Source organism: Anomaloglossus baeobatrachus, chromosome 1, assembly GCF_048569485.1.
Source record: "Anomaloglossus baeobatrachus isolate aAnoBae1 chromosome 1, aAnoBae1.hap1, whole genome shotgun sequence".
NCBI lineage: Eukaryota > Metazoa > Chordata > Amphibia > Anura > Aromobatidae > Anomaloglossus > Anomaloglossus baeobatrachus.
In genome coordinates this window covers 116,291,118-116,305,610 of record NC_134353.1, presented here as the reverse complement: position 1 = coordinate 116,305,610, position 14,493 = coordinate 116,291,118, and the positions used below count along the sequence as shown (strand labels likewise).

Sequence of the window (14,493 nt, the reverse complement as noted above, 5' to 3'; positions counted from 1 at the left end):
CAAACCACCCGTACCACCAACCACATTCACGCCCTGCACGCCATCCATATCACCAGACACACCATCCATAGCCAAACCAGGTGCACGAGAAATAGGAGAAACCGTGGTCTTACCAGGCTGACTCCGAGAAGATCCCGAAACAGCCGTCACATGTCCTCCGCGTCGCACTCCAGCCGCTTCGCCGACCTCCACGATCTGGTCCCCGGTGTCGTCCTCCGCGGCGTCCTCCTCCAAGGTGGCCTCATCTTACTCACTGGACCCAGGCCCAGGGAGCCCGCCGTCTGGCAGACTCGACCTTAGGCCCCGTCCGCCCGCAGCACCATCCATCCTCCGCGACGATCCAGACGCTGGCGCCGCCACGTAATCACCACCTGGGGCATGCCGTCCGGCATCCCCGCGTGCTCCAGCTGATCCCGACGCCGTCCCATCGCTGTCCATCCGCTGTGATCCCAGGCCGGGCCCCGCTGATCCGGGCCGTCTCCGTACTGACACCCCCGCCGACCCTGGGACCCCATGCTCCTGCATGGGCCCCGCTCTGCTCCTGGCCCGTGCTGCCGCCGCCACTGTGGCCTCATCTGTGCCCCGCGATCCCGCTGGCCCACGCAACCCAGCTGGCCCCCGCGACCCCGCTGGCTCACACGACCCCGTCGGCCCACGCGACCCTGCCGACCCACGCGACCGCGCCGGCCCACGCGACTGCGGCGGGTCAGGTGACCACACCGGGTCAGGCGAGCCTGCCGGATCGCGGGGACGCGCCGGGACGGGTGAGCACGCGGGGTCACATGACCGCGCCAGGTCAGGTGACCGCGCCCGGTCAGGTGACAGCGCCCGGTCAGGTGACCGCGCCGCCCCACGTGACCGCGCCGCCCCACGTGACCGCGCCGCCCCACGTGACCGCGCCGCCCCACGTGACCGCGCCGCCCCACGTGACCGCGGCGGGTCAGGGGAGCGCGCTCGGTCAGGTGAGGCCGCCGGAGCACAAGGGGACGCCGGGCCATGCGAGCGCGGCGGGCCACGTGACCGCGCCGGGTCAGGTGACCGCGCCGGGTCAGGTGACCGCGCCGGGTCACGCGGCCGCGACGCGAGCGTCACTGCCGTGCGCCGCGAACCGGAAGAGGAGGGGAGGCCGGCCGTGTCGCTCACCGCCCCGTTGCCTTGGCGCCCGCGGCCCGACTTCCGGCCGGGGCCTCGCGACGTCCCGGCTCCCGGATCCACCGCCGCACGTCCGCTCGGGCTCCGTCTCCGCTGCCGGCTCCTCGGCGTCATCTCCGGGCTAAGGCGCTCCGGGGGCCGCGTTCTTCGCTGCCGCTTCGGAGGCAGGGGGGTCCCATCTTCCTCGCCGACGCCGGACCATCGCTGGAGCTGCTCGTCCATCCAACGCTGTCCACGCTGCTCCGCCATCCTCTTCATCTGTGCCATGAAGTCCTCCATCTTCGGGATCCAGCCACAACGATTCCAGTCACCGTCCAGGTAGGAATGGCCCACCCCCCCTCTGACCTGTCCTATATACTACCCCCTATAGCACCACCCCCTGACCAATCACACTGACCCCTGATCCTAACTGCCCCTTAGCACCACCCCCCAAATTTCGCGCCCAAACTGACTTCTCCATTAACCCCCTATTAACCCTATGGCCTGGCATCCCTCCTAGTCATGTAGCCCTCCCTTAAGCCCCTTCGGGTCAGCAGTCCGGGCTCTTCCTTTGCTGTAACAGAACGCTATTCATCGCTCCGGTAGCACCTCATATTGACAATTTACTGTCATTGTACCCTAAAGCGCTTTTGTAGCATTGGACACATTGGTACAATGTGGAGGATTCACTGTTAGTTTATGCAAATATCTGCTTTGGAAGGGTTTCCTCATTTGTATACCTACTGTCCTGCTTTCCATATAAATTGTCTCTGGTTTGTGTATCAAATGCTGGAAATTGCAGTGTAAAATGAAACCACAATAGGCGGCACTATCTGTCCATAATTCCTATGTTTATGGGTAAAGCTGTACTCATGATGACCATAAATCACTGCTATAAGGTGCAGCGCTGGGTAATCACATCTAGAGGAGGTCAATTGTACAGTGTGTAGTGTAGTCTCAAAAATACAAATACATTGGAAGATGTAGGTATGATTTGTGGCAGACGGTTCTTCATTTTATTTCTATTGTAATGAAATATCAGCACTGCAAAGTCATAGATCTAGCACCATGTTTCCATGCAAATAAGACAGGGTCTGATTTTATTTTTTGTTTTGAAAGATGAGTTAGGGCTTATTTTCAGGGGATGTCTTATTTTTTTTTCCATGAACAACAATCCACAATTAAAGTACCTTCACACTAAGCAACATCACTAGCCACATCGCTGTTGAGGCACAACTTGTTAGCGATGTTGCTGTGTGTGACATCCAGCAACAACCTGGCCCCTGCTGTGAGGTCGTTGGTTGTTGCTGAATGTCCTGGGCCATTTTTTAGTTGTTGCTGTCCCGCTGTGAAGCACAGATCGCTGTGTGTGACAGCGAGACAGCAACAACTGAATGTGCAGGCAGCAGGAGCCGGCTTCTGCGGACGCTGGTAACCAATGTAAATATCGGGTAACCAAGAAGCCCTTTCCTTGGTTACCCGATATTTACCTTGGTTACCAGCATCCGCCGCTCTCACACTGCCAGTGCCGGCTCCCTGCTCCCTGCACACATAGCCAGACTACACATCAAGTAATTAACCCGATGTGTACTCTGGCTAGGAGTGCAGGGAGCCAGCACTAAGCGATGTGCGCTGGTAACCAAGGTAAATATCAGGTTGGTTACCCGATATTTACCTTAGTTACCAAGCGCAGCATCGCTTCCACGCATCGCTGCTGGCTGGGGGCTGGTCACTGGTTGCTGGTGAGATCTGCCTGTTTGACAGCTCACCAGCAACCCGTGTAGCGACGCTCCAGGGATCCCTGCCAGGTCAGGTTGCTGGTGGGATCGCTGGAGCGTCGCTTAGTGTGACGGTACCTTTAGACTCCAGCAAATAAAAGACCTTTGGTCCCATGACGTGATGTCACAAAGGTCTTTAAGGAGTCCTATCATTGGGATATAAATGCTGGGGCCCTTAGGAGAATGGGCTTCCTTTGAAACTGCCCAGTTGCTCTCTCTGCTCCCTAATGCCAGTCCTGCATACCAGCCTGTGTCCTGTTCGGTTCTTTTAGACTTCTGCAATTAAGAGACCTTTGACTGTGAAGTCATCAAAGGTCCTTAAACAATCTTAGCTTAAGAATACAACTGCTGGAGTCCCTAAGAGAATTGGGTCCATGAGAAATTGCGCAGTTTTACTCCCACTAATGCCGGCCCTGACTGTAACTAGGGCTTATTTTTGGAGTAGGGCTTATATTTCAAGTATTCTCCAAAAATCATGTAAAATCAGGCTAGGGGTTATTTTGGGGGTAGGTCTTATTTTCAGGGAAACAGGGTAGTTACAGTATATAATATTATTACTTGAGCAGGTACTTACATTTACGTAATATTCTTTGTGTTACAACACAACAGGATTATAGGGTGGAGCATTGGCTACATACCGTACGCTGTCTCTTTAGAGGCTGAAGATGTCCCTTATACATAGCTGAAATAGGGATAATAAATGTTATACACAGAGGTATCTGATGACCTTAATTTTTCCATACATCTAAATTGAAAAGAGCACTGAGCACTGAGAACCAGATCAATAATGTTCACATACAGATACCCCCTACCTAATTGACATGTCGATTTTCTATTTTTGTTTTTTTCTTTTTGTTTTTTCCTTCATTTCTTCCAAGAGCCATAACTTTTTTATTTTCTGTCGACGTAGCTGTGTGAAGGCTTTTTTTTTTTGTGGGAGACTTTTGAATGACATTCATTCTGCCTCAGAGTATACTGGAATGGGGTAAAAAAATCCAAGGGTGTTTGCAAAAAAAAAAAAAGGGAAATTCCACAATAGTTTTTTTTATTTGTTTAATTTATCATATTCACTATACTGTGAAACAGACCAGGCAGTATGATTCTCCAGGTCAGTACGATTACGCAGATACCAAACGTTTCATTTTTTTCTTTTTAAATTTACTGTAATTGATGAAACCTTTGGAGGAAATTTGTAAGATATTATTGCAATATTGCTGAGGCCAAACACGTGTAATTCTGGGGTTTTGATTTTTTTTTCTTGTTACACGGTTTAATTTATATTTTGATAGATCGGACTTTTATGAACACTGCGATACCAAATATATGTATTTTAATTTGTTTTTAATTGTTTTATATTTAATGGTAATTTGAACTTGTGTGTGGGGTTTTTTTTTCATATTTTTTATTTTTTCCCTTTTTACTGTATTTAATATTCCTTTTAGGGGAATTGAAGCTGTGATCGTCTGATCGCTTGTGATATACATAACGATGCAATGGTACTGCCCTGAATGGTGAAAATCACGATATCTTATGAACACCAGCTAAACAAAGGGGATTCGAAATAACAGGCAAGGGGGCCATCAGCAAACCCCAACTGGCACCATGCAAACACCGAGTGCTGATGGGAGCGAAGAACGAGGCGCCCCCTGCTGGCATGTGTTCATTGCTGCTGTCAGAGATTGACATACGCATTTAACAGGTTAACAGCTGTGGGTTGGGCTCCATTCCACCCGCGGCTGTTAGGCTACATGCGCACGCTGCTTTTTTTCCTGCTTTTTTGCTGCTTTTTTGGCTGCAGTTTTGTCAGCTGAACTTTCTGACATCTGACTTCCCAGCAGTCTATGAGAAGTCAGATTTGTCATGCTCACACTGCAGTTTATTTGTCAGCGTTTTTTTGTCAAAAGTTTGTGACAAAAAAAATGCAGCATGTTCATTCTTCCTGCGTTTTTGTCAACATTTGTCACCCATTGAAATCAATGAGGGCATCAAAAACGCAGGAAAAATGCATGCTAATCACAAGTGGTGCATTATACCTGCCTTTTACCTGCGTTTTTGCTAGCAAAAACGCAGGTGATTTGTCAGGAAGTGAGGTCAGGCAAGTGGTCCCGTCCCCTCCCGTCCTCCACGTGTTCCCCGAAGTACCGCTGTCCCCAGGGGAGATGATGTGGAGGACGGGGACTATCAGCAGCGGCAGCGAGAGGGGGATGGACATTGGCAGCTGAAAACATTGATTTTTCCCTCTCGCTGCCGCCGCTGATAGTCCCGTCCTCCACGTGTTCCCCGAAGTACCACTGTCCCCAGCGTGCACGCACAGGGGAGATGATGTGGAGGACGGGACTATCAGCAGCGGCGGCGGCAGCGAGAGGGAAAAATCAATGTTTTCAGCTGCCAGCGTCCATCCCCCTCTCGCTGCCGCCGCCGCTGATAGTCCCGTCCTCCACGTGTTCCCCGAAGTACCGCTGTCCCCAGCGTGCACGCACAGGGGAGATGATGGACCCCTCTCACTGCCACCGCCGCCGCCGCTGAAAGTCCCGGGCTCCACGCTCCTGCCGGCTCCACGCTCCTGCCGGCTCCACGCTCCTGCCGGCTCCACGCTCCTGCCGGCTCCACGCTGTAGCGCGATCAGCTGAGCTGTCACTGAGGTTACTCGCGGCCACCGCTGGATTCAGCGGTGGCCGCGGGTAACCTCGGTGACAGCTCAGCTGATCGCGCGGCTGCCTTCATTAGCTGCATGGAGGTGACCGGAGCGGCGGTGTCTGCTGCTTCTCCGGTCACCTGCATGCAGCAGAGCTGTATGCGACGCTGGAGCATGCTGGATTACGCTGGACATGGAGGGCTTTGTCGGGGTTAATAAATTGGTAATGAGGGAATTTGTTTGTTTTTTATTTCTAATAAAGGATTTTTTTCGGGTGTGTGTGTTTATTTACTGTAATTTACAGATTAATCATGGAGGGTGTCTCATAGACGCCTGACGTGATTAATCTAGGATTTAGTGGCAGCTATGGGCTGCCAATAACTCCTTATTACCCCGATTTGCCAACGCACCAGGGAAAATCGGGAAGAGCCGGGTACAGTCCCAGAACTGTCGCATCTAATGGATGCGGCCATTCTGGGCGGCTGCTGACTGATATTGTTAGGCTGGGGGGCTTCCCATAACGTGGGGCTCCCCATCCTGAGAATACCAGCCTTCAGCCGTATGGCTTTATCTGGCTGGCATTAAAATTGGGGGGACCGCACGCCAGTTTTTTTTTAATTATTTATTTATTTCTAATTTTTTTTTTTCAATTCAACATGCTTTATGGGCTTGTTTGAACTGAAAAATACATGAAACAATTGTTGACAAAACTGCAGCCAAAAACGCACCAAAAAAGCAGCAAAAATGCACCAAAAAAGCACCTACATTTTTTGTGACATTTCCAGGCTCTCTCTGACAAGGTGCAGTTTTGGCTGCAGTTTGTGAACACGAAAAAGAAGCAGCGTGCGCATGTAGCTTTAAAGGCACATGAAGGGTAGTTAAATCAGCCGTCATCTGCCAGGAAAGACTCAGGCTCGGCGTGTGAGCCCAAATGAAAAATAGAGACTCGATATCTGATGTACATCATATCTTATGAAGGGGTTAAAGGATATGGAGTCCAATGCTGGTGTTTTTTCTGCTTAAATGCATGTATTTTTTTTTCAAAAGTATTTGGTTAGAAATTCTAGATGGCTGGCCTTCTACAGCCTCTATATATTGTAGTACAATGCAGGATAAAGAATGACTTAAGTAAAATACTAATAAATGCCATGGTGACAGGTCATCTTTTCAAAATTGGGTATGTTTAGTTCCCATTTTCTTCCTGCTGTTCCCCTGGGTATTCCCTTTTTTGATTTTTTGAAATCTGTCATATGGTTTCAGATATGGGCCTTCATATTTAAAGGGGTATTCCCATCTCCATGATCCTACCCCAGTATGTAGTAGGTGTAATAAGAATATTAGCAAATACCTCCAAATAGAAATGTAATATACGTCTCCTGATATAGCCATGTCTCTTACGTCATGTGCAGGGCATTGCAGCTTAGGTATCTGTGGTTACAACCACAAGCAACTACCTGTCACTATATGAGTGGACGTAACCTTGGATCTCTAAGCTGCAATGCCCTGCACATGAGGTAAGAGATGTAGCTAATCAGGAGACCTATACTACATTTCTAATTAGAGGTATTTGCTAGTATTATGATTATTACTACTACTCCTACTAGATATTGGAATAGGATCTTGGAAATGGGAATACCCTTTTAATGTAAATTTCTGGTCTTACTAAGGCCGGCTTCACACTTGCGATTAACTCGCACGAGTGCAATGCGAGAAATTCTCGCATTGCACTTGGACCCATGTTAATCAATGATGCAGATGCCATCTGCAATTTTTTTCTCAGTCCAAATCGGACTGCGAAAAAAATCGCAGCATGCTGTGTTTTGGTGAGTTTCACGTGCGAGTCTCTTCAATGCAAGTCTATGGGTGCGTGAAAAATAACGGATGTCACCCGGACGGCACACACACACCATCCTAGTGACATCCATTTTTCTCAATAGATTTCCAGCAAGTAGCAGAGAATAATGTAAATGCTCCTGTACATAACAGTACATGAATAGCAGCTGCTGAGGGTAAAAACTGATTGCACACTGACAGCACACTGACAGCACACTGATGAAATGTGAGAAGAAATCGTCCGACATTCCAGCATGAGAATCGGACCAATTTTACACTATCAAGTGTGATTCCAGCTTAAGGGGGCAGAGCAGCATAAGGACACACCCCTAAATAATCTTGTAGGCCACACCCCCTTGCAAAGACCATAAAAATTAACACTAAATTAAAAGCCTGACATCTGTAAATGCATGTTGGATTTAAAAACATGAAAACAAAAAATCTGAATACTTAGGGGAGCAGCAGGATAAAAATAGGAGCAAAATTTAACCACTTTTGACCTGGTGACAGGTCCTCTTAAAGTAAGGAAAACAGGGTTTCCACTTGTATCCATCTCCCTTAAAGGGAACCTGTCAGGTCCTGTATGTACCCAGAACCACGAGCAGTTCTGGGTGCATATTGCTAATCCCTGCCTAACTGTCCCTGTATACACTAGTGTCACGTCCCCACCAGATTCCGCTCCTGCGACTTCTGCTCCGATCGCCAGACGACGCCATGTTCCCACCATGGATAGTGCTGTTGATGGGAGAGGAGTCGTGCCCATGGCTCTGCGGAGCACTGGCTCCGCTCATCCACTAGGCTGGGTTTCCCTGGAACCTGCAGTACCACTGGCTGACTGTAGGTGGCGTGTCTTCCAGCTGATGTTGCCAACATTCACCTGCAGCCAATGGGAAGACACCACACCCTTCTTATTTCCCCTCCTGTCACATGACCACTGCCAGAGATAGTTCTGTACTCCTGGCTCATGTGCTGTTTGTATTGTGATTCCTATTGTGACCTTTGCTTGTTGTTAACTACCCTCCTGCCTGTCGTTTTTGTACCTTGCTGCTAGTTCCGGATTTGACCTCTGCTTTGTCTCCTCACTACGCCCTTGCCTGCCGATTCTGTTCCTGTTTGGCATCTCCTGGTTTTTGACCCTGCCTGATGACCACGGACTACAGCCTGCCACAGGTAGTGATCTCTGTGGCTCTGTGTAATTCCACATCCCTGTATAGGGGTTAAAGGATTCCAGAGTTCTTGGGGTCCTGCTTTGTGAGCAGCCTTACTCTAGACTCCCCTTACAGCCAGTCTGAGTCTGTGGCTACACTCAGGCATTACAACTAGCATACATAAAGAGATCTTTAGAAAAAGTATTTCTAAAGATCTTATATCGCTAATGAGCGAGGGGACTAGTCCCCTGGGCGTTAGTTCCCTTGGCTAGTTGGCCCCATTAGCATGTTCTGGGTGCATATTGGACCTGACAGGTTCCCTTTAAGCATAATACCAAGGCAAATGGCTAGATGTCCACACGATTTAGCCCCCCCCAAAAAAGGTGCCAAGATTTCTTCATGCATAGGCCGAAAACATGTAATACTATATTGCCTAAAATCCCATTGGGAAGGTCTGCAGGGTGCATGCTCTGCAGTGAGGGCAGTGATTAGCGAGATGTTCTGCCCACTGTCTTTAAGGAGACGACTTCTGGGTTTTCTGCACACATCATGCATGTTTCTGTGTCTCCCGTAGACGGTGTATTTTCCTGCTCAGCATGTGACACTTTCTCCGTTACTGCATGAGAGATGCGCTTTTTGTTGCCATGACAACCGCTCATGCCGAGAAGACGGAACATTCCAAATTTGCAGCTCTCCTGCTGTTTATTTCTCTCTCTGTGATGAGCAGTGTTACCAAAAATAGCCATTCGTACCGTGTTTTCTCTGTGGTTGTGAGGTAGCCCGCATGCCTCCACCGTGCCAGGATGTTGGGGAGAGAATATATGCTGACCATCGTCATCGTTAATTACGAGGGTAGGTGACACACTTTTTCTACACTTGTTTCGTCACATGTTTTTTTTTTTTGCTTACTGTCATCCAAAATTCCTTAGACTATTATTATAAAACCTGTGAGACAGAGCGCACGGGATGGACACGGCATGCTCGGGTGATGCGGCTTGTGTTGTTGGGAGCATTATGTGTATTTGTATCAGATACAGGTAAACTGCTCGGTGCTTGCCTCGTTCATTAAATTGCAGTACACAAGTGAAGAGGGAAAGGACTGTGGCCTGGAGCTTCCTGATCATTCATTTCTAAAGGGCAATGTAATGTATACACCTCGCATGAGGGACTTTATGCACTGAACAAAAATGTATTTATAATACTAAATATATTAATAAGCAAATATAAATAATAAAAATAATATAAATATTAATAAATAAGTGCACACTACTTATACAGAACACAAGGCATAAATAATATATACTGAACAAAAATATACTGCTCAAAAAATAAAGGGAACACAAACAAAATGGTATTTTAGTATTCCCTTTATTTTTTTGAGCAGTATATAAACACAACACATATTTTTGTTCCCATTTTTCATGAGCTGAACTCAAAGATCTTAAGGCCGCTTTACACGCAGCGACGTCGCTAGCGATCACACCCGCCCCCGTAGTGCGTGAGTCACGGGCAAATCGCTGCCCGTGGAGAACAATATCAGTAGTACGCATCACACGAACTTACCTTCCTAACGACGTCGCTGTGGCCGGCGAACAAACTCTTTTTTTTAAGGGGGAGGTTCATGCGGCGTCACGGTGATGTCATACAGCGGGCCACCAATAGAAGCGGAGGGGCGGAGAGCAGCCGCATGAACGTCACTCCCACCTCGTTGCTGGAGGACGCAGGAACGCTGTTGTTTGTCGTTCCTGGGGTGTCACGCGTAGCGATATGTGCTACCTCAGGAACGACGAACAACCTACGTCCAGAAAGAGCAACGATATTTGGGAAAGGAACGACGTGTCAACAATCAACGATTTTTGCCGTTTTTCGGATCGTTAGCGGTCGCTCGTAGGTGTCACACGCAACGACGTCGCTAACGACGCTGGATGTGCCTCACGAATTCCGCGACCCCAGCGATATCTCGTTAGCAATGTTGTTTCATGTAACGGGGCCTTTAGATTTCTTCTATGTACATAAAAGGCCTTTTTATCTCAAATATTGTTCACCAATATGTCTACATTTGTGTAATCGAGCACTTCTCCTTTGCAAAATAATCCATCCACCTCAAAGGTAGAGATGTGTGAACCTGAGGTTGGATGTTCGGAGTTTGGGTTCGAAAACTGACTTCCAAAAAAGAACAAGTTAGGGTTCAAAGTTCGAGTGAGTTACGGGTGCAAACCACTGAAGCGAGCAGCGCTGTGCTTGGGTATGAGTGATGCTCAGCCCATGCGAGCCACTTGCAGTGTTTGATATCGGCTCGCACTGGAGGTAAAATCAGCGTTATTAGATACAGTGTGCACATACACACACACAAAAAAATTGAACCCCCCCCCTGCCCACTGTCCCCGGAAGTGATATGCTTATGGCTGGAGCCACGAAGTGCCCAATTACTGACTTTCATTAAGGTTCGGATCAAGTTGGAGGTCAAAAACAAACCTTTTTTACGGTTCGATTGTACCCAGCGAACCGAACTTCCACAGGTTCGCTGATCTCTAATCACAGGTGTGACATATCAAGATGCAGATTAGACAGCATAATTATTGCACAGGTGTGCTTTAGGCTGGCCACAATACAAACCACTCTTAAATATACCTTTTTACAGTACTGGGGGGTCAGAAAACCACTCAGTATCTCCTGTGGCCACCATTTGCCTCACACAGTGCAACACATCTCTTTCAAATAGAGTAATTAGGTTGTTGATTGTGGCTTGTGGAATATTGGTTCGGGCCTTTTCAATGGCTGTGCGACGTTGCTGGATTTTGGCAGGAACTTGAACATGCTCAATGGGTGACATGTCCGGAACGCTTTCAGCTTTCAGGAATTGTGTACAGATTCTTACAACATGGAGCTGTGCATTATCATGCTGCAGCATGAGGTGATGGTCGTGAATGACTGGCACAACAATGGCCTCAGGATCTCTTCACGGTATCTCTGTGCATTCAAAATATCATCAATAAAATGTACCTGGGTTTGCTTTCCATACCATACGCCTACCCATACCATAACCCACTGCCAGCATGGGCCATTCGATTCACATGCAGTCTGCCATCTGTCCTGTACAGAGAAAACTGGCATTCATCCGTGAAGAGAACCCTTTTCCAAAGTGCCAGACACCATTGTATATGAGAATTTGCCCACTCCAGTCGGTTACAACAATAAGCTGCAGTCAGGTGGAGATCCTGATGAGGATGATGAGTAGCAGATGAGCTTCCCTGAGATGGTCTATGACCGTTTGTGCAGAAATTCTTTGGTTATGCACCGATTGTTGCAGCAGCTGTCCGGGTGGTTGGTCTCAGACAATTTTGGAGGTGAAATTGCTGGTTGTTGAGGTCCTGGGCTGGTGTGGTTACACGTAGTCTGCGACTGTGAGACTGGTCGGATATACTGCAGAATTTTCTGAAACGTCTTTGGAGAGAAAAAAAAACACGGGCAACAGCTCTGGTGGACATTCCTGCAATGGGCATGCCAATTGAACGCTTCCTCAAAACTTGCGACATCTGAGGCATTAAGCTGTGTGATAAAACTACATATTTTAGAGTGCCCTTTTATTGTGGCCAGCCTAAGGCACACCTGTGCAATAATCATGCAGTCTAATCAGCATCTTAATATGCCACACCTGTGAGGTGGATGGATTATCTCGGCAAAGAAGCACTCAGTCACACAGATTTAGACAAATTTGTGAACAATATTTGGGAGTAAAAGGCTTTTTGTGTACATAGAAAAAGTCTTAGATCTTTGAGTTCAGGTCATGAAAAATGGGAGCAAAAACAAGTGTGTTGCATTTAGATTTTTGTTCAGTGTATACTATTTATGCCTTATGTTTTGTATAAGTAGCGGGCATTTATTTATTCATATTTATATTTTTTATTATTATTTATATTTGCTTCTTAATATATTTACTATTATTAATACCATTTATTCTAAATAAATATTTATTATTTTTGTCTGTATTGGCCATCATATTCCACAGACATTATCATCACTGTCCCCATTGGGGCTCACAATCTAAATTCCCTATCAGTAGGGAGAACCTGGAGGAAGCCAACATAAACACATGGAGAACAAACAAACTCCTTACAAATATTGACCTGGGTGGATTTCAACCTAGGACCCAAGCAACAGTGCTAACCATCAGTGACTTCTAAAGTTGCAAAAACTCCTTTAAAATATTTCTCTTATATTAAATCTGCATTGTTGTACCATAGGATGTTGCTAAATTAGCATATAATTTGGGATAGTTAACCATTGATACGTTTCAGTTGCAGTACCACTACTGACATCATGGGGGTGCTGTTATGAGAAAACTATGTACATGAGAACAATGTACGGTACATTGAAATGTCCAACAACATTCTATACTACCACCTAGTGGTAGCAACCTGTTATCGTTTAGTTCTTCTACTGTGTAAATACAGGTTCCATGATTTGCTTGTCTTGGTGTAGTAGGAGTCATTTAGCACTGTTGCCTTGCAGTACTGGAGCCCTCAAGTAGAACCTGTCTGATGGCAACATCTACATGAAGTTTGGATATTCTCACTGTGTTTGCTTAGATCTTTATTTTCTTTCATACCAATTTTTAAGCAAGAAGCCATCCTCCTCCTCTTTAGCGCTCCCTTGGACCGTGTAATTTCTTAGCCATATTAAAGGAGTGGTTCACCCATATTCATTATTGGCCACAACAATATTATGTTGAGAAACAAGGTTGCTCTCAAATACCTTATGTTGCCAATAGTGCCTGTGAGCGGCGCTACTGCGGTCCGCACTTCCCCATCGCCTGACGCCTGGGCTCCGTGACCTCGGGGATCCAGTGATGTCTTGTTAACTTCCTGCTCACCTGACATCACCACAGCCAGCCCCAGTCTCCGTGAGTCACTGGGCTTTGGGCAGAGTTTCCCCGCTCGTCACAGCGCAGCACCTCCCTGCTCACTCCTCCTTTTCTTGCAGAGCATGCAAGCAGGAGGGACGCGGGGCTGTGACTAGCAGTGAGACTCCGCCCACAGCCTAGTGACTCACGGAGACCGGGGCCAGCCGCGGTGTTATCAGGTGAGCTGTAAGTTGATGTGATCCATGTGAAAAGAGATGGAAGGCACTCACCAGATATGCGATAAAAAAGGCTGTTTTATTCGACCATCAGGTCAGGGGAAAAGGCGTGAGGGAGGTTGGTACACACAATCCGTCGGACGACGCCCGTTTCGTGTCTTTACAACCGACGCTTCCACGAGTCCATGATAAGTCCAGTAAGTTAATGTGACATCACCGGATCCCCGAGGCCACGGAGCCCAGGGGTCAGGTGATGAGGAAGAGCGGACCGCAATAGCACCGCTCACAGGCACTATTGGCAACACAATGTATTTGAGAGAAGCCATGTTTCTCAACATAATATTGTGGCCAATAATAAATATGGGTGAATCACTTCTTTACCAGTTTAAATAAGTTAAAGCGGTGACAGATTCCTTTTCACTCACAAATTTCTGAAGTTAATAAGCATATCTTGCACCAATTCTTCATCATTGTGTGCTCTGTGATTACCCATGTAGTTCTTCATAGCAGAGACAAAACTCCTCCAGGCTGAAGCCTCAGTGTCATTCATGTGTGTGGTAAAATTGGCATAATTCATGAATTTACAAATATGAGGACCATCAAAGTTTTATATAAGCTTTTAGATTTTCCATGCTCAGTCCAGAGAATGAACTACAAATCTACTTTAAGCAACACCCTGATTTGTCCAAAGCCCCAACAAATTGCTTAATTAATCCTAGCTTAACATGAAGAGGTGGGAGAATGACTTTGTTCTTGTCCATCAGCGGCTTGTTGATGATATTTGCAGCGCCAACAATAATTTCTTCCCTTGTATACCATGACACTTTTGTCCAGTGATCTTGCCTTGCCCTGTTGTCCCAGAGGCACTTGAGGCATGGTGTGAGGTTGT

General features: G+C 47.4%; 1 protein-coding gene across 11 annotated transcripts in view; it reads left to right on the top strand.

Annotated features, from left to right (window-relative positions):
- APBB2 (amyloid beta precursor protein binding family B member 2) overlaps positions 1-14,493 on the top strand; it is a 556,523-nt gene that overhangs the window by 286,681 nt on the left and 255,349 nt on the right. Inside the window, exon 1 of one of the 11 annotated variants that reach the window (XM_075346990.1) lies at positions 9,166-9,377. The exons of the other annotated variants lie outside the window; for them this stretch is intronic. Within the exon in view, the coding sequence (XP_075203105.1) occupies positions 9,329-9,377 (49 nt within the window). The 5' untranslated portion in view covers positions 9,166-9,328. Of the gene's footprint in view, positions 1-9,165; positions 9,378-14,493 lie in introns of those variants that run through there. 11 annotated transcript variants of the gene reach the window in all.